General features: G+C 42.2%; 6 protein-coding genes across 6 annotated transcripts in view; 3 read left to right on the top strand and 3 right to left on the bottom strand.

Moving 5' to 3' along the window:
- Positions 1 to 13,828, bottom strand: part of LOC6556567 (formin-J) — a 34,809-nt gene extending 20,981 nt beyond the window's left edge. The window contains exon 1 of the mRNA XM_001985375.3: positions 13,613 to 13,828. The gene's annotated coding sequence lies outside the window, so the exon portion shown is untranslated. The remainder of the gene's footprint in view (positions 1 to 13,612) is intronic.
- Positions 13,829 to 14,788: 960 nt separating this feature from the next.
- On the top strand, positions 14,789 to 17,311 carry LOC6557266 (mitochondrial inner membrane protein OXA1L). Its single transcript, XM_001985376.3, has 3 exons — positions 14,789 to 15,024; positions 15,150 to 16,227; positions 16,286 to 17,311. The coding sequence occupies exons 1-3, from the start codon at positions 14,941 to 14,943 to the stop codon at positions 16,495 to 16,497; spliced, it is 1,374 nt and encodes a 457-aa protein (XP_001985412.1). The 5' UTR covers positions 14,789 to 14,940; the 3' UTR covers positions 16,498 to 17,311.
- On the bottom strand, positions 16,597 to 17,188 carry LOC6556559 (MIP18 family protein galla-2). Its single transcript, XM_001985377.3, has 2 exons — positions 17,068 to 17,188; positions 16,597 to 17,009 (listed from the first exon to the last, which is right to left on the bottom strand). The coding sequence occupies exons 1-2, from the start codon at positions 17,186 to 17,188 to the stop codon at positions 16,660 to 16,662; spliced, it is 471 nt and encodes a 156-aa protein (XP_001985413.1). The 3' UTR covers positions 16,597 to 16,659.
- A 246-nt stretch (positions 17,312 to 17,557) lies between the features above and the next one.
- Positions 17,558 to 19,760, top strand: LOC6557159 (nucleolar protein dao-5). Its single transcript, XM_001985378.3, has 3 exons — positions 17,558 to 17,665; positions 17,987 to 18,182; positions 18,253 to 19,760. Exons 2-3 carry the CDS (start codon positions 18,081 to 18,083, stop codon positions 19,663 to 19,665), a joined length of 1,515 nt encoding a protein of 504 aa, XP_001985414.3. The 5' UTR covers positions 17,558 to 17,665; positions 17,987 to 18,080; the 3' UTR covers positions 19,666 to 19,760.
- LOC6557214 (biogenesis of lysosome-related organelles complex 1 subunit 4) lies at positions 19,757 to 20,503 on the bottom strand. The gene is made up of 3 exons (XM_001985379.3): positions 20,395 to 20,503; positions 20,262 to 20,333; positions 19,757 to 20,205 (listed from the first exon to the last, which is right to left on the bottom strand). Exons 1-3 carry the CDS (start codon positions 20,455 to 20,457, stop codon positions 19,834 to 19,836), a joined length of 507 nt encoding a protein of 168 aa, XP_001985415.1. The 5' UTR covers positions 20,458 to 20,503; the 3' UTR covers positions 19,757 to 19,833.
- A 474-nt stretch (positions 20,504 to 20,977) lies between these two features.
- Positions 20,978 to 23,764, top strand: LOC6557045 (ATP-dependent RNA helicase DDX42). Its single transcript, XM_001985380.3, has one exon. It carries the CDS (start codon positions 21,121 to 21,123, stop codon positions 23,554 to 23,556), a length of 2,436 nt encoding a protein of 811 aa, XP_001985416.1. The 5' UTR covers positions 20,978 to 21,120; the 3' UTR covers positions 23,557 to 23,764.
- The last annotated feature ends 242 nt before the right edge of the window (positions 23,765 to 24,006 follow it).

The raw sequence follows: 24,006 nt of genomic DNA, 5'->3' as shown, positions 1-24,006 counted from the left end.
GTTGTTGATTTAAGAACTGCTATACCATCTCATAAAAATTAAGAAAAGCTGCTTTCGTCACATTGTCATCTCTGGTGCACACATAGACCCCCACTCACATGCACGCGCACAAATGTAGGAACGCTTTAAAGGTTGTCCCCTTATCCACGACTTCTTCATTAGGCCTCATTCAGAACGCCGCGTGGCGCTTGTTGACATTTGACAGGAGTGGGGAGATGGCAGGGGCAACAGTGACTCCCTTAATGAGAATTTATGAATGAATGTTCACATAGATGAGTTCACATTTGGTTTAAGTAGACATAACAATGCCCATATGCAATTGGAAACTCCGTGAAATGTGTGAAAAGCAAATGCAGTGAGTAATTTTTATTTTTTGGGTATTGTCTTTAGGGTTTTCAAGGGGATCTGTGAATTTTGCGCAATCGTCGAGCAAGTGTGAAATGAAAACTGGAACAGGTTAGTTATAGCATCTCTGTGTGTGTGTGTGTGTGTGTGTGTGTGTATGTGTGTGTGTGTGTGTGTGTGTGTGTGTGTGTGTGTGTCAGTATGTGTGTGCTTAAGCCTATAAAAGATGAGGCGCTAATGGGCAATTTTCATGCACGCTTACACAACGCTAGAAAAGCGAAAGTTATATTGAGCTCGACAAACATATAAATAAATAAATAAATAAAATGCGGTTACAAATATCAAGCTGTAAATAGACGTATGTAAATCGCATAAGCGTTACAGCTGCACTTGGCTAGAGACTTGTTCGAAATTCTTGTAAAGTGCATAAATATGTTTGGCTCTTATGACAGCTAACAAGCGAACAAATTGCAAACAGCAAACACACACCTGGTACACACTCCAAATGGCTAATGAAATAACGAGTGCCAAAAATCTTGCGGTATGCGCAAAAAACAAAAAAAAAAGCATTGAAACGGTTTTCAGGGCCGTCTGCGCACAATGAACGCTAATTATGCTCGGTTCGGGTTCGGTTCGGTTGAGTTGAATTGTGGTCAACATAAATGAGGTTCAATGCACCAAACAAAAACATAACCCACGCAATGCAGCATTTCAAATCCCTTGTTGACCTTAACTTTGAATTGTCAAAATATAAAAGTTCAACTGGCCAACACAAAAGGCCCCCTGCCTGCCGGCACCTCTCTCTCTCTCTCTCTCTCTCGCTCTCTCTCTCTCTCGCTCTCTCTCTCTCTATGCCTACAAACATAGATTAATGTGAATCAAATAATATTATTATTATTGTTATTATTTGTGTGTGTTCAAAGTCTGAGTCGCAGCTTCAGCTGCAGCCCCATAGATGCCGCCACCGATAGCTGACATTGACTTGTGGTTTCAGTTGCCGTTGCCGTTGCCGCATTTCGTGTTATTTGATTTTTCAGTTACTCTGTGTGTGTGGGCTCCTCCATCATGAGCGCAAATTGTTTTCCTCACTTCATTCAGCAAAGAGATCAGGTCTCCGTGGCTCTATCTCTATATCTGATTAGTCAGCTAAGTTTTGGGTGCTGCTGCTGCTGTTGTTGCTGCTGCTGCTGCTTGGTGGGTGCGATTCTTGCCACAGTTTTTTGCGTGGTACTCACGCTCAGGTATTTGTCCTTCAGATACATTTGTATCTTTGACTATAGCTGATTCGTTTTCGGGGCTGTGGCGCATCCAAAATTGTACTTCCGCATGCGCCATTCATCATACGTCTAATGTTTATCTACTCCAAAAATCTTGTGACTATATTTAGCTCCGAGATTAGACGAGTTTATAGCTGTGAATGCGCCTACGTGCTAGTTCGTGAATCATACTTTACAACTTGACTATAAGCTTAGATTTGGGATAAGATATACGAATAAATATATAAGTACTTAGTACAGACTGCTTTCACTAAATAAATCATAGTTAGTTTGTCCACCACGCCCATTGTCGAACTTTTCTTGGCATTGAAATGTAAACCGTATCTGGTTTAATTATGTTAGAAGCGCAACTCGGAAACAAGCTGCCATTTATGTAAGTTCAACATTTTGCAGATCTCTAGACAGCTACAGCTGCACTTGCTGCCTGTTGTTGTTTAAACAAAGCACAAACAAATGCATAAATTAAATGTGTATAACAAATAAATAGTAAGATATCAAATGACAAGCGTGAAAATTGCCAGCCAAATGGCAGCGAGTCAGAGATTAAAGGCCAGCGAGCGAGTGCAGGCATTGTTTTTTTTTTTTCTTTATTTTTTGCCAAAGGTCTTGAGCTTTCAATTGGGTGGGGAGTGTGCCACTTTTACCTTTTGGCCTGGCTAAAATACAGCTTGCGCAATGGCAACACGCACTCACAGTGCCAACTCGAACTTGAACTAGATGAGTGCGCTGCACATTGAAAATTAGCTGCGCAGATTGCTCCCATTTCAGCTTAAGCGCAGACAGCGCCACGTGACAGGCGAATTAGTTGGCCAATGTTGTTGGCTTTTTGGGGCACACGCACACACACACACACACACACATACAGTGCAAAATGGGAGACAAAGACGAGGACAGCGAGGCAACAGATCAGTGATCTCCAGGCAGCCGAATCGCCCACAGCGCCATTTGCTGTGTCTTACTTTGCTTTGTTGTCGCTCGATACTATAAAGTACTATGTGCATAGATACATTTGTATCTGTATCTTGAGCCTCAGCGAGGGCATCACAAGTTGAACATGCAGCTTGCAAAAAACCAGATAAAGATGTATATGAATATGTATATACATATACATAGCTTTAGCAATAATTATATCTCTTTTTGTTTCATTTGTTAATTAAGCTTTAATAAGACGATCTACTAATGAAGTTGTGGAAAAATACAATTATTGTGTAATTTAACACATACAGCATACATATCACCCAATCTCAGTTAAGATTTTTTCATTTAATAGCCATCAAACTTTGGACGATAGCACTTAAATGATTATATTATGAATTTTTTCTTTAAGAATTTCTATCATTTGTAATTATCTAGAATTGCAATTATTATTGCTATTGAAATAATGTGTTAAAAAATATTATTAATTTCATCGACAGGTTAGAACTGGAATAAATTTATACCAAGAGAGCATTGCTTGCCAATCGATTTGGGTTTTGGGGTTCGCTTATCTTAGTATCAATAAATGTGAAAATAACTCAAATACATAAAACCTTAACTATTTTTAAAATTATGTTTATATGTATTTTGAATTTGTTTGCCAGAGCATTTCAGTTTCGGTGCTGCAGACATGTAATTTGCCACTCATTGTTGTTGTTGGCTCGTGAACTTGTAAGCCAACTTGTAACATAATATTTTTTTGCAATTTTCGTTGTTGTTTTTTGTTGTTGCTTGCATTGTCTTGCTAACGTTGCTTTTGCTTGCGTTTTGCGCTATTTATTAACAATGTGTGTGTGTTATTTCTTTGCGAATGACGATTGTCTTACAATTAAGATTTCATTGTGAGATTTCCTGGGCCACATTTCGTATGCGCAACGTGTGCAGGCGAATCGCTTTGAATTTGTTAGTTGTAGTTGTTGGTGTTGATGATGTTGTTGATGTTGTTGCTGGGTGTTGCTGCCAGCACTTGCAGCATAAACATGCAATAATTTGTTTAATTAGGCGTAAATGACGCTGACAGCGCCGTCAGCTGCGCAGTCGCCGCATCTAATGGAGCGTGGCTGAATTTAATAGCTCTGACGGGTTTTTGCTTTAACCTTAACACGAGCAGCGACTTTTGCAGCGTGGCAAGTGAATCGTCAGTATGCGAGTGTGTGTGTGTGTGTGTGTGCCACACCCCAACAATCAATCGATCGATTGGTCGACTGCCATATAGAATTCTTGCAACCAAAATGCCATAAAACGTGCCGCGCATAAGTCAGCCATAGGGGCCAGGCTTAGACAGAGATCGGCGGCGATCTGCCAATTGTTCGTTTGGGCCAACACAGAAAACGGCTACAATAAACAGATCCCACTGTTCGTCGTCCAACGTCCAGCCAAATCGATGTCTGCCTTTTGCCATTCACGACGATAATTCAATTAATTGCGAAAATGTCCTAGAGACAAATTCATATTCATATCGCAACAGCAGCAGCAATAGCTGTAGCAACCACAGCGCAGCGATTGCAACAAAAAGTGTAGACAAACGATCAGATCGTGTCTGCGATCGAGTAACTTGTCATTAAATTTCATTAAATTCTTTTATGCGATAGCAGTAGCTGCATGGAGCAGCTAACCTCCCATGCCACAAATGCAAACAAAGCTAACATCCTTTAAACATTGTTACGGCAAATCGCGGATCTTCAAACTCCAATCATGCAATTCAACCAAGTCGACGAACGTCAGGACTGCTCCAGCTTGAGCTGCATTTTATGACTTTGATTTATTTGTGTAAATTATTTTCATAGCTGTTACATGGAAAAATAAAAAAATAAAAATAAAACTGAAAACTTCGATGCTCGAGGAAGTGTTTGCATGTCTCCCAGAGAGCCAGCTCAACGATAAATGATCAACGATCTATGGAACTGGGAATTGAGTTTTGCGATGGGCTTTTGCTCACTGTTCGTCAAAGTTATTAGCTGTCTTCAATTGTCAGCAGAGCGTCGTCGTTGTTATTATTGTTGTTGTTGATTTCCAATTCCCATTCCCATTCCCAGACTTATGAAGCACTACCATTACATAAGCGGGCATGATCTCTCCCTCTCCATCGTTGTCTAACTGTCTGGCTGTCGATCAGCTGCGTGCATAATTTCAATTTGATGAAGCACATATGAGGCGATAGATGGGCCAGTTGATAGGCGCCGTTAACTGACTTACCCTGCGGGCCACTAGCAGCTCCCACTTCCATATCCTCCCTCTTTATCTCTATCTCTTTCTCTCTCTATCTGCCCATTGCACACCCGCTTAGCGTGTTTAATTACAATTGGGGGGATTTGGGTATCGGATTGAGCACGGATATCCGTGTACGTGTTGCGCATAGCCAACCAATTGCTGAGGCACTGAAGCACTGAACTCAGTCTCACTCAACGTCAGCTGCAGCTGCCTGACTGTTTTTGGATAGCATGACCCATAAATGCCCCAACCGATAGAGTTAGACCCAACGTCGCCCGTTTGATTGTGGAATCACACAAAAAGAGTCATCAAAAAAATGGATAATTTTGCAATTAATTGTGCTGAGATTTAGCACTTCAAAGTCTTATCTTATCGAATACTCTTCTTATTTTTAAGCTGTAAAAACTTTGACAGAAGTAAATCGGTTTAAAAAAAATCCAGGGCTTGTCTCTCCAGCGAAAAATATATTTAAACTAACATTTATATTATTAAAATTTAACGTATCTTCAAATAAAAGTCACATTCTTTGTTATCGGGATATTTAAACTTGTTTATTTCAACGATGTTCAAATTGAAAAATTATAATTCTCTCTTTCTCGGAAATTAATCCGGTTTCCCATTAGAATTTATCATTCAACATACAATTTATAATTTGTATGTTAAAATCTTGCTTGTAACAAATAATTTATATGATAATGATCGATTAAAGCTTGACATTAAACGAATGTGGCTAATTATATGTAACTTCTGAAATGCTTAATGATAATTAAGCGTATATTCCCGGTCATCAATCTAGTTTCAATGGTTACATTCTGTGAATAATTTGATTAAGTATCGCCAACATTTTTATACATATTTCGCACCTTACGTGTTAACAACCAATTAACTGGAGCTAAAATGCTGTTGTCGAAATTACGACTCACCAAATTTGGCCTTGAGTTCTGTGTTTTAATGGTTTGAAGACCCTTTTTACCTTATGCACGACACCCGCAACCCCCTTGGTCACAAACGTTGGGCTTAATGAAAATAAATTAATTTATGTGCTGATTTTGTTGTAGTTTTTGTTGTTTTGTGAGCAGTTGTCAGACACATCCCCGGCACGCACGATCACCTCTCAAAACGGCATTGGCTTTGCCAATTTGAGCTTTGTTTCTCACTTGACGATTTATGGGGAAGCCACAAATAAGAAATATCAACAACAACAACAACAAGAGAAAAGTTTACGCACTTTTTAAGCCACAAGAGCCAGCTTGCTGTGCATTATTTAAGCAGCACTTTGAATTATTGTAATACGCATAAATTATTTGTTTGTAACGATGCAGGGGCCAGCGCTTGGTGGCTTCCGCAACTGGCCCACAATCTGGCTGGGTGGTTCACACTGTGCAATCGCCGTTTGATCGATGACAAATATAATGAGGCGAGGGTTATTTATTTTTGTTTGCTTTGATGGAAGCGTCAGCCACGCAACGCTAATCCGTCAGAATGCTAAAGAGCTTTGGGCACACGTATCCAAAGTTCAAATGGGCGCCGAACCTTGGACCCACATACAATTCTTGCGTGAACACGCAGTAATGAATTGGTATTTTTTGAGCAGTGTAGCAGTCGATAGATAGATGCGAGAAAAAGACATGAGCTACAGATACTAATGGCACTTGGAGCAGAGTCGAGCCGCACACGCAGCTGCGGAAACGAAAAATAATGTAGGTGAAACAAGTTCCCCGCTTAAGTGCCTGGCAATATAGATGCAAATCAATAGACGAATAGATTTTTTTTCTGTTTTTGGCTTAAACAGAATTCTCGAGGCAAAAAAAAAACCAAAACCGCAACCGCAAATCAGACAAACGACAAACGGGCCCAGGCCCAAAGGCGCCGCCGCAAACAAAAAAAAATCACTTGAGCAGCAGCCAAAACACTCGCAGAGAGCGATCGTATCGAAATGAATTGAAACGAATTAAATCGGATTGTGTTGGATTGGAGTGTAAACAAGTTGCTCGAACTAATGCCGGCAGCGATTAGCTGAGAATTTCCGCTGCTCGTAAATTCTCAGCAAATTTAATAATGCGCCAAAATGCAGGCGAGGCATTTAGCAACAACATCGTCGCATCATCTCTGCTGTTTCTGATGTTCCAAGAAGTCTGCTTCTGACCTTGAGCACAAGATTGCAAGACATGTGTCTGCTGATCTCCCCGAACTCTCTCTCTCTCTGTTTGTCTCTCTCCATCGCAACCAAATCAAATAAATATTTATACACCATTAAACTTCACAATTGGGCAATAAAGAATGAGCAGCATTAGCTATGCATGGCACAAAGCGATATTTTTTTGTTTTTACTTTGCTCTTCTCAAATTGATCATTGGGCAGATAACACATCTTAAGGCATGCACATAATTATGTAATTTAACGAGCCAACTTTAACTACGTGAATAGCTTAAATTGTCTCCACGGGGGTGAAGATAATTAAAATTCTTCAGTTGCGATCTTGACAAATCTCAAATACCTCGAGTTGATCATTGCGCAGACATAACTAGATAAAATGTTATACACACAATTACGGAATTTAATGAGATACTTAAGTATTACGTGCAGTACCTAAAATTGATTTAGTAGTAATCAATGTGAGGAGCCCAATTAAAATTTAAATCACAACATCTTGGCCAGTTAAAGATCTCTGATGGCTTTTGTATCCAAGTTGATGAGTTCTTCAAATTGATTCTAATAAAGACGTCATCTTCTTATGAACTTTTAAGTAGCGCATCATTAACATTTCTTTAAAGAATTTATCTTCATTTACGGTTGTTTGTTAAGCATATCTAACAGATATCAAAACACGATTATTTCCCTTTAGAAGGAAGGAACATAACTCCAAATGTTAATTAGATGTTTGTCGCATATCCATTTCATACCGATTTCTTAGCTCTCTCTATAGAGTTGGTTATGGTAAGTATGGATAAAATAAACTCACCAATTCTCGGTCGAGCCATCTTGCAAATAAATTGACACATTTTTAACTCTGATTTTTTCCCCCATTTGAGCTCAATTATTTAGCGACCTTCGTTGCTGATTTGACATGAAATAAAGGCATTATTTATAGATCTTGTATTTGTTAATAAGTTTTGCTTGGGATCAAAAAATGCAAATTTGTATATGGAAGATGGAAAAATTATGCAAAATGGCGAGGCAAACAAATTAGGCGGGCGCATAACAAATTTCACCTGTTGACAAGGCGGGCCAAGGCAATCACCGCGAGACGGCTAAATATGGCCAGAGTTGCCCTAGAAATTGGCAAAGCCACCTAATGAAGGGAGCAGCCTAGAAAGTTGGCAGTACAAAAAAAAAAAAAAAACAGAAAAAATAAAGAAAAACCGAAAAACAATCAAATAAACTCAGACCATTTGCCGGAAGTGCAAACAAATAATAAATGTGTATTTAGTCATTGGCCAGTTATTGGTCATTGGTCATTGGCAAGCAGGTAGGTAGGTAGGTAGGTAGGTAAATGTCGGCCATATGTCGGCTTCATACAAAGCCAACGAGACTAAGTCAATAATTAGCCAATTCTACAACAAATTAAATAAAATGAAAATACGAACGAAGCGTGAAAAGCGCTTCCTATTATTAGTTTAATTTGTTTTGGGCGCGCAATTTAATTTATATAACATTAATCGTTTCTAAATGATAAATTAATATGGGAAATAAATTGTATGGGCGGTCTCGCGATCGCTCGCGATTGCTCAAATGCTCAAAAGCTCAAATGCTGAAATGCTGCTCTTCTCAAGCGTTACTGAAAGGCGTAAAATCATCAGCAAAACGGCAAAGCGCCAAGTGGCCGACAAGTTGCCAAAATTGGCAAGGCTTAAATGGACATGGCAACAACATCACCAGCAACAGCAACGACAATAATACAACAAACTTATAAGCTGCTGACGTCTTGGCGTTTTTGGTTATTTCCTAGCCCGCCTCTGTTCAAGTAATTTATGTTTAAACTGCTGCGTGTGGGCGGCTCTTTTGAGCAATGGGTCAGCATTTGAATTACGCATACGACGCATTGTCCGATTAGAATCGATTGAACCTCTTTTGCCTTATATGGCAATAGCCAGCTTACAATCTCTTATGATTTCATTTGCATAGCCGAGCACACTAAATAAACTCTTCTTAACTTTATTGCCTACTCGGCTCGGTTAGTTATTTAATAGATACACAAATTTTGTTGTTGTTGTTTCATTTCCGACATTGTCAAGTGTTGCAAGTGAAGCACTAAATGAAGTTAATTTTGTTGCTGCTGCTCTGATTGTTATTTACGGTTATTTATCTACACCTTTTACATGCTACTTGCAACTCGCTTTAAACACACAAAACACACATTTAAATTAGCTGATTTATGGTTATTTGATGAGCAACCGCCTTCTTCTTCTTCTTCTGCTGCTGTTGCTGTTGCTGTTGCTACTGCTCCAAAAAATTGGTGTTTAAGGTTTTTATTTTATGTATGCAGCGTGTGTAACAACAACAACGACAAAAGCGACAATCAGAATAACAACGAAAATTCTTACAGCTGCCGTTTCAGTGCCAACTCTTTTATTGTTTTTGTTGTTTTTCGTGCTGCGTACTTTATTATTAATTTTAAACGTGGGCACAGCAACAAAAACAACAACAACAGCAACAAGTACTACATACGACACCCACAGCATTTGTCAAGTTGTTTGGATTTGTTATTTTTCATACCCTCGCCGAGGGTATTATAATTTTGGTGTGAATTGAAGGAGACATTTCGGAATCTATTCATATTAAATATGTTGATCAACATCAGACGAGTCCATGTCAGCCCTTTTCACTGTTTCTCTGCGAACTAGTTTCAGTCAGCAATTATATTTTTTATAATAGAAAATACTTCTACAAAATGTAAAAACAATGTAGAAAAAAATAATGAAATTGACTCTCTGAACTACTATCTTTAAGTTTAGCTGACTTAGAAGTCGCATAGCTCTGTGGGAAGTCATTCAACTAATGAACGAAGGGTCCTAAATTCTAAACTTTTGAAAATGTTTGTAAATGTCTTTAAATACTGAGGTATAATAATAATATTAGGACCAAAAATGCTAATCTAAGAGTTTATACATATAAGAAAAAATGTTCCTGCTTTTTTAGAAATATACTTTCTGAATAATAAAGTTAAGTGTGATTTTATAGCGGCAGTTAGTCTTATCCAACTTAATGAAAGTTAAAGCTGCAGGCAGCATACATGTCAGAGCTGGATTGCATCCAAATATCAACAGAACAATGGGTTTTTTAAATGTCAATTTCGACAGTTTGACTGGGATCTGCAAGGGTATGTAAACATCGGTGTGCTCAAGTTGATCGTTCTTTCTTGAATTTTTATTTATTTTTTCATAATGGTCTCTTCGGCTCTTTTTTGCCTGGCCGCATTTGTTATTACGTTTTGTGGTTTCTTTAATGTGGTGTTGTTGTTGTTGTTGTTACTGTTTTTATACGCGATTAATTGTTGCAATTTGAACATTTCAACACACGTCGCGGTCGCAGTCGCAGTCGCAGTCGGCGCTTGCTTCTAATTGCATAAACACAAATTACTCATACGCGGCGTATGCGCTCGCATAATTATTGCTTAGTGGCAACACATCAAATCATTGCTGCTGCTGCGTGGGCAGCACATCAAAAATCAAACTAGCAATTCAGTTGCCAACAGCGCATCCTCTTCATCAGCAACTGAATAACAATTATATACTCAACTATATGTTATTCGGTGTGTGTGTGTGTGTATATATATTTATCTATATATTTTTATTTTTTTGCATTTGCCATTTTTATTTATTGTTTAACAAATATCACTCCCCTCTCTCTCTCTCTATCTAACTATCCCTCAGTGTGTGCGCCCTGCCCCTGCAAATGAATTGCTTTTATGCGCTCATTTGCATATTAAATAAGCGGCTGCTTTCAGGCAGAGGCCGCAGCAGATCCAGAAGCACAGACTGAGACTGAGACTGAAGCAATGCATTTGTGTTGGTTGTTGTTGTTGTTGTTGTTGCTATGTGGTTAGTTTCTAAGCGGCAGCAGCTGCCGCCAATGTAAAGAACAACGTTGTAGGTTGGACGGCGTATTACGCGAGGCAGCTATTTATTTGCAGTATTTTCTGGTTGTTGTTGCTGCTGCAAAAAACAACAACAACGTTTTTTTTTCTCTTCTTTTCACGTTGTATACTCGATTTGGTTTGTTGACGTAAAACAAAGAAATCGCGCCAAGTGGGCAACCCAAAGGGCAAGTGCAGCAACTCACATGGAGTTTCAAAAACTTGTACAGTGATACCTGTCCGAGTTGACAAATATAGTATTGTGATTCATTGATCAGTTGACCACGTCGTCGAGCAATTTAACAATTTGTAGACTCATATCATTATAATGGAGTACCATTGCTTAATTCATGATACATAGAAAAGTCATTTTTACAAGTACTCAAGAATCTTTCACATTATGATGGCATTTTTTGCGAAAAAATATAACAACGGGGTGTTAGTACTCCAACATACAGCCTATTATGCGGGTAATATAAATATATAATTAAATGAAATTCTTACAAAACATGTCAATCAATTATAGACTTAAATAATCATTTGCTTCAATCAGACTCGAATTTAGCGCCCTGTTTCATGTCTCAAGAAAGATATCAGTTGGAAATAATTAAAAACAAAACTTGTTCTAAGATTTTAGACTAAGTAAAATAAATTAATTATGCGAAAAAAAAAACGTATTAAATTTATACACTTTTATTTCTTATTTTTTAAGAAGCCATACTCGGGGTTTTTTGTTTTACAATTAGCAATTCCGTTGACTGTAACCCAGGTTGAATTAGTCAACATTTCAACGAATAAGTCAGCAAATATTACAATCGAAAGAAAAAAAAAAAATAATAATAATAATAAGCCTGACTTTATTTATGTGAAAATAAAGTAAAAGTTCTTAGCCTATCTGGAATCAGCTGCCTTCAGTTGGCCTGACCTTATAGAGCAGAGCTCTTAGATAACAATTAACAAATAAATGTATGCGCCCAATTCACACACAAGTAAATCTCAGCACTTATTCAAGCAATAAGGGAATAAGAGAATGTATATACACATATATGTATATATAGTATATCTGTGAGAAGTTATCGAAGCCAACAAAAGCTTTGCTGACTATTCGCTGCTGTCTTTTGGCGAAACAAGTAGTTGAATTTCCTTATTCAAAAACTTAGATATTGACAAACGGAGAGCTAAACTTGTGCAACTATCTATGTGTGCAAATATGTGTGCGTGTGTGTGTGTGTGTATGTGTGTTTCAGTGTGTGTGTGACATTAAACCACACACAAACAAGTGCGCCATATTTGGCAATTGACTTTGCAGCCAACTGAGCCAAGTCACAAATATCTATTTGCCTCATACATATATATATATACATATATATATATAAATACAGATATATATAAATGTGTGTGCTTTTGTAACTGTTTACACTGCCCACTTGCGATGGCCAGCGGCTTTATAAATAATTTTGGTTTTATAAACACAAATTGACACTTCAAATTGTTTGCCAAAAATCAGAAAAGATTTAGAAAAAAAAGAGACAAAAAAAGAAAACTCAATCAATTTGAATTAAACCGCCCGCTTTGAGGCACATTGCGCGTTGAGACTTTCTGGCTCCGGGCAGTGTGCTGGAGCCGTGTCTGCATCTCTGGAATATATCATAACCTTAAGCACCAACACTTCGTGGAATTGGCAAGGCAGGTAGCCGGGTTCCACTTATTGTTGTTGCCCGAATCTGATTTGTATCGGCAAAGATCTGAGCCCAAATCGACAGCCCTCTAATGCCCCTGCGGGACGATAATGCGATAATCAAGAATGTGGCCCATAAGCGTTTTTCTGATCTTGCGAAACGAAACGGCCATGTAGCCTCAAAGGGAGTGGGAGGTGTGGCGGGGGAGTCAGCTAAGATTATGTTTGGCAAATAGCTCGCGGCTGTTGCGTTAATTAATTGTTTGTCTTGCGATTACAGCAGTTTTGCCAACTATACTCGAACAACAATAATAACAACAACAATTACGTTGCCGTCGAGAGGCTCTTCTAATCGTTGCTGACGGATTTGTGTTCTAAATTCAGATTGTAAATATTTGACATCGAAAAAATGCATTGCTACTTTATAAAAAAAAAGGAATAAATAAAAAAATGAGAACAGTTCGTTTTCAAGGTTAATAGTGTCTAAAATATATCTATAACTGAAATCAAATGATTTGTGGTTCAGATCATTTTAAATGGTATTCAAATGGTATTATAGATCTAAGAAACGAAATGTAAACAAAAGCTCAGGTAAATTAAATTACAATTTGTAAGTGCATTATTACGATAAAAATTGAAATATTCTAAAAAAAAAAAGAGTCGTTGCTTGATAAGAAAATTAATTTTTACTATGCGCCACAATAATCTTCATTTGTCCATAAGCCAACTCGTTTGGAAAAGCTTGAGCATTGAGCATTTAACGAGCTGCACTGGCTGGTGGACAAACAGGAGCATGGCGCCGGGAGGGGGGTGGCGGGTGGTGTTCGTTTTTCTTATCAGCATTATGGTTCCGCGTAATTGATCTAGTTTGTTGGGATAGTGGCGAAGCGAAAACAAATGCGTCGATCGCCCAATAAATATTAATACAAGTGTCGCCTTATGCAAGCGGCAGATGATAATGAGAAGGCAAATAACAAATTGTTATTTACTGCGTGCCAATGAGCTAATAAACACAAACTATATTATTTAAATTTTCAAAATGTAACTTACCACAGCAAAGCGAATTTTAAAAAAATACTGGCAGCCCAACACCTGTCGTAGTGTTTGTTGCGTATGTTGCATTTGCTGCTGCTCCAATTTGTGAATGAGTTTAATTGCATTTATCGATATTACTTTGTGTGGCTTGCGTCAAAGTTATCGTTTCTCGTTTGTAGCTGCTGCATTTGCTTCTGCTGCTATTGCTTCTGATGTTGTTGTTGTTGTTGTTTTAATTAGCAACACAAACACATTAACTAATACACGCACACAAACACGGAGACGGAGACGAAGGCGGGGAGGAAGGCGGCGAGGCAGTGAGGCACATGGCAAGGCGCCCACGCAACGTGCCAAAAGAAAACGCGTTTATTGAAAATGCAACTGCGACAGGCGACGACGGCAAAGAACTTTGGTAGTACGTATCTATATATGTATGTACGTATGCATGTATGTATGAATGTGTGTAGCTGCGCCAGCGACTCAGCAGCTCCCAATTGTAAGAAAAAGAAAAACAAAAACCGAACGACAAACAAAATGCAATGGAAAACTGCAACTTTTTTTAATTCCGACTTCACCACAGCGATGTAACCGATTCGCTGGAGCGCTCGCGACTAACTGAAAAACGTATCAATTTCGAATTCGGCCGCCTCAGTTTGTCTTCTTCTTACTGTTCCCCGATTGGTGTGCAAGTGCTACGCGTGCGCGCCACAACTGCTCGCCTCAAATGTCTAAACGCGACTGAAGTTAAGAGCAAAGAATCACTTACCCGCTTGCGATCGTAAAGAGCGCAAGAGTTTTATTGCTGCTCAATCAGCAGCTCCATCAACCACACTCTTTCGGTGGCATGTAAGGGCAATTCTAATAGACTTCTTAATATTGTTCCTGCACCTCATCGTGGCCGTTTGTTTCTTTTGGTCTCTTTAATTTACTAGTTCCCCATTAAGTGAAATTACTAACCGTTTTTCACACGTAAACATTTTTCCTATTGCTTGTTAAGTATGATTGAAAATATATAAAGTGAAATACATATCGCATTCGTAAATGGTATTTATTATTCTATACGAATGAAAATGTAACTATAATAATTTTATCACTATTTCCTAGACTTAACAAAAGTGATTTCAAAATAAAACAGTTAAAAGCCAACACATACACGCCAAATTTAAAAATTCGATAAATTGTATCGATTGTGCACCCAAAATTGAGCAAACGCAACCACGCAGCCCTGGCACAACAGATGTTTTTGCAATCATCTGTGTGCTGAGCAAAGTTAGCTATCTCTTTCTACACGACTAACGCGAATGCGTCAAATTGTAAATTTTTAAATTAAAACCTAGTGCAAGATGTTGGCTAAACGAATGCAGCTCTGGAGGTCGACGCATGCGGCGCTAGCAATGAGCGCCACATCCAACAAGGGTGCCACACAGGTAAGCGCAGCCAACAGCACCGGCGAATGGCGCCAGGCCAGTCTCCCCTATGACATAACCTGCAAAGCGCGGTTTGTTATGACTGATGAGTGGATGTCCAATACTCAATTAAGAATCCCTTGCAGATGCTCCAATCTCAGTGCAGTACTCGTCGGGATATGCACTTGATCACCACCACCAGCAGCAGCAGTTGGAGCACACAGCTGCACAGGCGAGTGGCCCTAGTGCCGCCGAAAACTCTACTACCGCTCTTCGCCTCCGCGTCAGTGTCGCCCGGAGCACTCAGATTTGCCTCCAGCTCCAGCACAGAAGGACCGGTGAAGGAACTGGTTGACCTGCCCGCTATACCAGAAGCGCCGATAGTGCCAGCCACGGAAAACTTATTGGATGCTGCCAATCTGGTAAATGCTTCAGGAGAAGTACCATTTGCCTCCATTGGGCTGGGCGGCTGGTCGCCGGTGGGCATGGTGCAACAGTGCATGGAATTTCTGCACTGCACCTGGGATATTCCCTGGTGGGGCACAATCGCAATCGGAACGATTTGTGTGCGCACCCTGATCTTCCCACTAGTCATCCTGGCGCAACGCAACTCGGCGCGGATGAGCAACAACATGCCACAGATGCAGGTGCTACAGCTGAAGATGACGGAGGCACGTCAGTCCGGCAATGCCATCGAATCGGCCCGCTATGCTCAGGAGATGATGCTGTTTATGCGTGAAAAGGGCGTCAATCCTCTGAAGAACATGATTGTACCATTGGCCCAAGCCCCCCTCTTCCTCTCGTTCTTCATGGGCCTGCGTCAGATGGCAAACACACCGGTGGAATCGATGCGGGACGGTGGCCTCTTCTGGTTCACCGATCTGACAATGGCCGATCCTTTCTATCTGCTGCCCGTGATAACCAGTGCCACACTGTATCTAACCATTGAACTGGGCACGGACAGCGCCCGTCTGTCGGCGGCCAACATGAACACCATGAAGTATGTGCTTCGCGCCCTGCCCATCGTCATCTTTCCGTTTACGATGAATTTCCCCGCCGCTATCTTAACATACTGGGCCTGCAGCAACTTCATCTCGTTGGGTCAGGTGGCGCTGCTGCGGATACCCGCTGTGCGGGATTACTTCAAGATTGACAAAATGCTGGTACATGCGCCCAGCTCGCTGCCCGCCAAGAAGAAGGGTTTCGTAGGCGGCATGAAGGAGTGTAAGTTACACAGTTTAGTTTTATTATTGGAATATAATCTGATTCGTATCTGTTGCAGCTTGGGACAACATGAAGATCAGCAAGGAGATCGAGGAGCGTCAGCGTTTGGATGAAATTCGCTTTGCCAAAGCCGGCAAGGGGCCGCTAGTGAAGACCTTCAAGTACGATCCCACCAAACCGCAAACTGCCGCAAACAACACTTCAGCGAATCCCGCTCAAAATCCAACACAAATCATCGGCAATCTGAAGCCTCCAAGCAAGCAGCATTAGCTGTGTCCCTGTGAAAAGAGCCCGTTTTGTTAATGTTAGGACTGTAGCCTTTAGTTTGATGACCCCCAACAAGTTGCTGCATATCTGCACGAATGCGTATGCTAAGAAATATATTCTATTTTCTATTGACATAAACAAAAACACAAAACACACTTTGCAAATTTAGCCCTTTGCCGAGATGCATTGATTTATGACCTCGGCGAGATGTTGATTCTCCAGTGCAGCGGCGACGCGCTCCTTATCCGCCAGCTGTTTGTTCACAGCCAATTCGGAGGCATGCGTTCCCGGCGTTATCTCCACGGTCACCTTGAAGCGAGGTGGCAGCGACCGCAGCAACTTCACCCGTATGGAGAGTCCAATTAACGTGGCCATCGAACAGTGGGGGATTGTGGGTGTAAAATTGATGTGCACCGAATTCTGTTTGTCGCTAACGTTTATCAGCTCCTCCTGCACCACGTGCAGTTCCTCCAGCGACAATGGATGCTCCGGATCATTGATATTCCTTATGAGATCTACGGCAATTGAGTTATTTTCAAATTGCAAAAAAAGCCCAATCCAAATTGTACTCACCAAAAATCTCTCGTTTGTCGAAGGGATCCACAATGCTTTCGTCCTCATCTTTTGCTGTTATTTGTCGCTCCTTGATCTTGCCGTAGACGCTCGGATTTAAATTTTCAATTTCTGTTGGCATTTTTGTGGGTTTTACTTATAATTTATTTCAATATTTACAATGTGTTCGCGTTTTGTTAGATTGTAGACGGACAGTGTGTACACACCCAATGTGCTAGAAATAAACACATTTAGCCAAATAATATTTATTGTAAAATCGTTATGCATCCACTGACGCATCTAGAACGTTACGCGGCGATTTGAATTTATAAATTGATTCTCATAATTAATCCAGCCACATGGACAACCTAACCGGTACAGTACTACCCACATAAATTATCAATTCACGAAGGTATCGCCTTACGTAAGGCCCTGCTTGTAATTACAGGCGTTTCACAAATATATATATATTTGTGTGCATTTTAATTAGCCTTCTCAGTATTTGCACTCATTTCTCCTCATAGACGTGAGCTGATAGCGTTTGTATTTTTAGCAACGATGTGCTAAATGCAGATGACTAACGTGCCGGCTTCCCAAGATCCCAGCATCACGGATAAATGTCAGTAATGATAGATATACGTATGTATATGTTTATTAACAATTATTATAAAATATGTATATTCTGTTCACCTGACCAAGCCAAGTTCAACACATACAACACCTTGAGCCACTTTTCAATCGCATTCAAATCGTCAGATACACACGTATAGTATATATAGTATACCGTATATAGTATAGTTACTTAGAAAAAGCAACTTGTATATGTCAAAAGATGTTGCGCTGATTTTTTAAAGCTTATAATTAGCTCGCTCTATCGCTTTAAACATCCATAAGGAAAACAAACACACACAGATATCTATAAACAATAATATTGATATAGAAACTTGGCAGCTAGTACAGCAATTAACATCAATTTACGAGCTGGTTAACATCAACGTCTAACCTGGTGGCACTACCAGTCATATTCCCATAAAATGCCACGACAACGAAGCGAATTCAACAGTTCGCACCACATTTCGTGTCAGTTCAGTTCGAGTTACAAAAGTTTTGCTGCTTCCGCAACAATGAGAAAATTTGTACGTCTCTTAAAACTTCTTTTGATTAATTTTTCGTATAATTTGAATTTCTAATTTTACGCATTTCCAGTTAGTTTTCGTGGCCTTGTGCGCCGTTTGCACTGCGGCTCCAGCACCAACTGAAGTTAAGCAGGAAACCCTGGATCATCCCAGTCCCATCAACCCGGATGTTCTCATCGATCCGAAGCCAGCCGATAAGGTTGTGCTGCTGTCCAAAGAAAAGCTTCATCGCCAGAAGCGCAATGAAGCTGCGACTCCCGCTCCGGCAAAGCCTCATTCCGCCTTGGCTAGTGAATCCTTGCAGCATGATTCCCACGCCCATGATCAGGCTCCTGCCAAGCCTCATTCCGTCCAAGCACATGCAGCACTGCAACACGATCCTGCGAGGCCAAAGCGTGAGACACCTGTGAAACCAGCTAGTGTTGCAGCACATGAATCCTTGCAACATGATGGCCACGCCCATAATCAGGCTCCTGCCAAGCCTCATTCCGTCCAAGCTCATGAAGCACTGCAGCACGATCCTGCGAGGCCAAAGCGTGAGTCACCTGTGAAACCAGCTAGTGTAGCAGCACATGAATCCTTGCAGCATGATGGCCACGCCCATGACCAGGCTCCTGCCAAGCCTCATTCCGTCCAAGCTCATGAAGCACTGCAACACGATCCTGCGAGGCCAAAGCGTGAGACACCTGTGAAACCAGCTAGTGTTGCAGCACATGAATCCTTGCAGCATGATGGCCACGCCCATGATCAGGCTCCTGTCAAGCCTCATTCCGTCCAAGCACATGCAGCACTGCAGCACGATCCTGCGAGGCCAACGCGTGAGACACCTGTGAAACCAGCTAGTGTTGCAGTACATGAATCCCTGCAACATGATGGCCACGCCCATGATCAGGCTCCTGTCAAGCCTCATTCCGTCCAAGCTCATGAAGCACTGCAGCACGATCCTGCGAGGCCAACGCGTGAGACACCTGTGAAACCAGCTAGTGTTGCAGCACATGAATCCCTGCAACATGATGGCCACGCCCATGATCAGGCTCCTGTCAAGCCTCATTCCGTCCAAGCTCATGAAGCACTGCAGCACGATCCTGCGAAACTAAGGCAAACGGCACATGTGAAGCCAGCTAGTGGTGAAGCCCATGAATCTTTGCAACATGATCACCAAAAGATTGCTGCCGCTGTTCAGCGCAATCGCCGCGACATTCCAGTGCCCACCCAAGTCAAGTCGACAGCCGCGCCCAAGGTGGAGCAAAAGATAGATGAGATACAAGTGGAAGAACCGCATGCTCACGTGCCGTACATTAGTGATCTGGTCAGCAGCACCCCACACAGTCCACTGCGTCATCATCCAGTGCCCGTTGCGGAGCTCTTCAGCAAGCCCAAGTCCGCTGAGAAACCCAAATCCAGCAGTAGCGCTGAAGAGAGCAAGGAGAGCAAGGAAAGCAAGGAAAGCAAGGAAAGCAAGGAGAGCCAAAAGGCCAAGTAACGACCTTAACTTTTACGCTCTTAACGTTAATTACTTGGACATGTTACAACTCGAAAAAACCAGATATGAAAAATAAATAAAAATATACAAATACATATAGATTTATTAAAAAGTGCTTACAAAACCTGATTTGCTAATTATTACTAAATAAATAAATAAAAATAATGCTTAGACAGTTCCACTGACATTCGCATCCGTTGCTCCAATGCCAAAGTATTCATCCGATTTGAAAATAGGCACCGCCTGAAAATCGCCTTCAGTTGTCAGATTGGTTTTGGATGCTGCTCCTCCACTTGCATCTACGGTGGATAGTTTGGCCTTAAGTGGTTTAAAGAGCAGTCCCCTTATGCTGTAGTCGGTGATATTGAGCTCCTGCTCAGCCACATCCACAGAGCGTTCCACCTCGTTTAGGTTCTCGCTGACCGTGCTGACAAACTGTTCCAAGTTGTCGATGCGATTGCGCAGCTCCTCAAAGTTGTCGCTGAAGCTCAGAATGCTGCACACGTGATTGGCCATAATACCGTTGGTCTCGGCGCGCACCTAATGTACAGTTATTTATTATCCTTGAGATTACTTTCTCCCTATGCAACACTTACGGAGCTCAAGACTGTTTCAAACTCGTCCAGACGCGCAAGCATATCCTCAATGTTGGTACAGAGTGGATTTATCTGCAATTACTCTAGCCGTGTAATTAATAACTGTAAAACTCTATATCGTATGATTAATTACCTCCCTGTCCAAATCGGCGTTTTGTATAATTTTTGCATAGTCCTTTGCACTCTTCTCGACCATTTTTATTATCTGTTTTGCTCTCGTGCTTCTTCCAAAGGGAAATGAACATGCAACAGTTGTGGGCACCCAAATAATTTAACATTGGCCGAACTGTTATTAACATGTCGTAAGTTACTAGGGAAAAATATATGAATTTGTTCATGAAGTCATCTGTTAAATGGTCTAAGCAAAGGTTTAATAAAAGTGTGTCGAAGTCAAAAATAAATGAAGGATTATTACTTTTAGTTCATTTCAAAAAGCAGCTAACTGGCTAATAACAGAATCAGTTAACGCCATAGCATAACAGCTGTTGCTTAACATTATTGTTATTTTAGTAATTTGAGAAACGACTCGCATTTTCTCCAATCCCTTTAGTGTTATTCGTGTCGGTTGCTGTTGAAATAATAATAGAATTGGAATGTTACTCTTGAAGACGTTTTTTAATTCTAAACTGCCTAATGTTTTCCCTTTTTTGATGCAATTATCGTTATCGATTGTAATGAACACAACTGATTGGCAGTGCTGGGCAACGCCAACTCTAATTAAGTTGGCAACAATGCATATTTTGCAAATTCTATTATCGCGTTTGTTGTATTGATTTCTAAGCGTGATTTGCCGAAGGAGCGCCAGGGGAAAACACACACACACACACACACACGCACATACAGACAAGCCACTGCAGCCATGAGCAATTATCGCGGCATCGGAGGCGGCGGCTTTCCGTACAAGAAGCAGCCCAGCGGTGGAAACAATATGAGTGCAGTGCCACCGCCGCCGGCATTGAGCCATAATCGAGGAGGCGCCCGTGGCGGATTCGGCTTCAGCTTCAACCGGGGCGGCAGGGGGAGCAACTTAGGTGTTGCAGCGACCAGCACCACCGGCGGCACAGGCAGTAGCACAACATCCAAGCACGGCTACTCAACGCTGGAGTCCATCAGCCAATACACAAACTCGTCCAATTTTGTGGGTAAGCGGAAGCAGCACATGGACGACGATTACTTTGACGACGATGATGAGCCGTCACAGCAGCAGCAGAAGGCGGCGCTGGAGCAAGCATATATACCGGCGCCGGGATCGCCAGGTGCGCCAGCAGCTAAGCCTGATGAATCCGAATCCGATGAGGATCCGTTGGAACAGTTCATGGCTGGCATTAATCAGCAGGTGGAAAAGGAGAAGGTGCGTGCAGCGACCGAGCAACAGCAGAAGAGCAGTTCAGCGCCGCTGGAGAAGAAGGGCGTGCGCGGCGACATTGACGACGAGGATGATGAGGAGAGCTATTATCGCTATATGGAGGAGAATCCCAATGCCGGTCTGCGCGACGAGGGCTCCGACCCGGAGATCGACTACGACGAGGATGGCAATCCGATAGCGCCGCCCAAGAAGAAGGACATTGATCCGCTGCCGCCCATTTATCACTCGGAGATCGAGTACGAACCCTTCGAGCGCAACTTTTACACGCCCCACGAGGACATCGCCCAGCTGGACGAGGATCAGGTGCGCGAACTGCGTCGTACCCTCGGCGTTAAGGTCAGCGGCGCACTGCCACCGAAACCGGTGAGCTCCTTTGGCCACTTTGGCTTCGATGATCAGCTGCTGAAATCGGTGCGCAAGGCGGAGTACACACAACCCACACCCATTCAGGCACAGGCGGTGCCCACTGCTCTCTCCGGCCGTGACATCATCGGCATTGCCAAGACGGGCTCCGGCAAAACGGCTGCCTTCATCTGGCCCCTGCTCACCCACCTGATGGATCAGCGTGAGCTGCGACCAGGTGATGGACCCATTGGGCTGATTCTGGCGCCGACGCGCGAACTCTCGCTGCAGATCTACAATGAGGCGAAGAAGTTTGGCAAGGTGTACAACATCAATGTGGTGTGCTGCTATGGAGGCGGCTCCAAGTGGGAGCAGAGCAAGGCTCTGGAGCAGGGCTGTGAAATTGTGGTGGCGACACCCGGTCGCATGATCGACATGGTCAAGATGAAGGCGACCAATCTGCGGCGTGTCACCTTTCTGGTGCTGGACGAGGCAGATCGTATGTTTCACATGGGCTTCGAGCCGCAGGTGCGCTCCATCTGCAACCATGTGCGTCCGGATCGACAGACGCTGCTCTTCTCGGCGACGTTCAAGAAACGGATTGAGCGACTTGCTCGCGATATACTCACCGATCCAGTGCGCATTGTCCAGGGTGATTTGAACGAGGCCAATCAGGATATTACTCAGCATGTTTATGTGTTTCCCAATCCGCTGCAGAAGTGGAACTGGCTGCTGTGCCATCTGGTCAAGTTTCTCTCCGAGGGCGGCGTGCTCGTCTTTGTCACGAAGAAGGCGGACGCGGAGACGGTGTCCAACAATCTGCTGCTGAAGGAGCACAATTGCCTGCTGCTCCATGGCGACATGGATCAGGCGGATCGCAACAAAGTCATAATGCAGTTCAAGCGCAAGGAGTGCGACATTTTAGTGGCCACCGATGTCGCTGCCCGTGGCCTGGACATACCCCACATCCGCAACGTGATCAACTATGATATTGCCAGAGACATTGATACCCACACTCATCGCATTGGGCGCACAGGTCGCGCCGGCGAGAAGGGCAATGCGTACACCCTCGTCACCGACAAGGATAAGGAGTTTGCTGGGCATTTGGTGCGCAATCTGGAGGGAGCAGATCAGGCAGTGCCCGATGATCTCATGGAGTTGGCCATGAAGAGCTCCTGGTTCCGCAGCTCACGCTTCAAGCAGGGCAAGGGACGCAAGCCCCTCAACAATTTCATGGGGCTCGGCTATCGTGAGCAGTCCGGGAATGCTGCGACTGGCACAACGACTGGCTCGGCGCCGGGCAAGGGACCGGCGAGCGAGACGAGCAGATCGCTGTCGGGTGCCGGACCCGCCACAGATCGCTATTCGGCAATGCGGCAGGCCTTCCGCTCGCAGTACAATTCTCAGTTTCGCGCCTCCAGCGATCGCACCTGGGAGCAAACAGTGCCGGAGACGGGCGTCTTTGCGGCACCGCCCCCGCCACCAGCGCCGACAGCAATCGGTGGCGCCTCCTCTTTCTCCTCCTCCGCCTCGTCTAGCAACAGCAGCCTGGAGGCAAAGCGCGCCAAGAAGAGTCGCTGGAACTGAAACCAGAACGAAGAAGCCACAAACAGCGAAACTGAATCGAAATCATTTTTGGTTTAATTTCATATTATTTAATGTGTATTTGCTTTTGTTTCATCATTTAAAATTACAGCTTAATCGCTAAATATATATATATAATATATATATATATATATTTATATATATATATATATATATATATATATATATATATATACATATATATATATATATATATTTATATATCCATTATATATATTATGTTAGGTAATTACTCGTATGTACACTCTCCATTTCTCACACTCGATTCAATAAAAATGTCATTAATTTTAATTATGTATCATTTATTTTCATGTTTTTGTTTTATGTGTATTTTATTTTGAATAAAATCACATTTGCGCATATTCCATGGCCTTAACTGCCCCCGAAACGGTTTCAATTTTTTTTTTGTTTGTTTTTTACTTAACTGCACTT

The sequence above is a fragment of the Drosophila grimshawi genome, unplaced genomic scaffold (assembly GCF_018153295.1).
Source record: "Drosophila grimshawi isolate 15287-2541.00 unplaced genomic scaffold, ASM1815329v1 contig_44, whole genome shotgun sequence".
Classification (NCBI taxonomy): domain Eukaryota; kingdom Metazoa; phylum Arthropoda; class Insecta; order Diptera; family Drosophilidae; genus Drosophila; species Drosophila grimshawi.
This window is presented reverse-complemented; position numbering and strand designations above follow the sequence as displayed.

Excerpts from the sequence above, each read along its gene's own strand:
- LOC6557266 (XM_001985376.3), top strand. The coding sequence starts at position 14,941 with ATGTTGGCTAAACGAATGCAGCTCTGGAGGTCGACGCATGCGGCGCTA. Across the intron at positions 15,025-15,149 it reads CCAACAAGGGTGCCACACAG|ATGCTCCAATCTCAGTGCAG; the intron begins GTAAGCGCAGCC and ends AATCCCTTGCAG. Across the intron at positions 16,228-16,285 it reads CGTAGGCGGCATGAAGGAGT|CTTGGGACAACATGAAGATC; the intron begins GTAAGTTACACA and ends TATCTGTTGCAG.
- LOC6556559 (XM_001985377.3), bottom strand. The coding sequence starts at position 17,188 with ATGCCAACAGAAATTGAAAATTTAAATCCGAGCGTCTACGGCAAGATC. Across the intron at positions 17,010-17,067 it reads CGACAAACGAGAGATTTTTG|ATCTCATAAGGAATATCAAT; the intron begins GTGAGTACAATT and ends CAATTGCCGTAG.
- LOC6557159 (XM_001985378.3), top strand. The coding sequence starts at position 18,081 with ATGCCACGACAACGAAGCGAATTCAACAGTTCGCACCACATTTCGTGT. Across the intron at positions 18,183-18,252 it reads CCGCAACAATGAGAAAATTT|TTAGTTTTCGTGGCCTTGTG; the intron begins GTACGTCTCTTA and ends ACGCATTTCCAG.
- LOC6557214 (XM_001985379.3), bottom strand. The coding sequence starts at position 20,457 with ATGGTCGAGAAGAGTGCAAAGGACTATGCAAAAATTATACAAAACGCC. Across the intron at positions 20,334-20,394 it reads ACGCCGATTTGGACAGGGAG|ATAAATCCACTCTGTACCAA; the intron begins GTAATTAATCAT and ends GAGTAATTGCAG. Across the intron at positions 20,206-20,261 it reads TTGAAACAGTCTTGAGCTCC|GTGCGCGCCGAGACCAACGG; the intron begins GTAAGTGTTGCA and ends ACTGTACATTAG.
- LOC6557045 (XM_001985380.3), top strand. The coding sequence starts at position 21,121 with ATGAGCAATTATCGCGGCATCGGAGGCGGCGGCTTTCCGTACAAGAAG.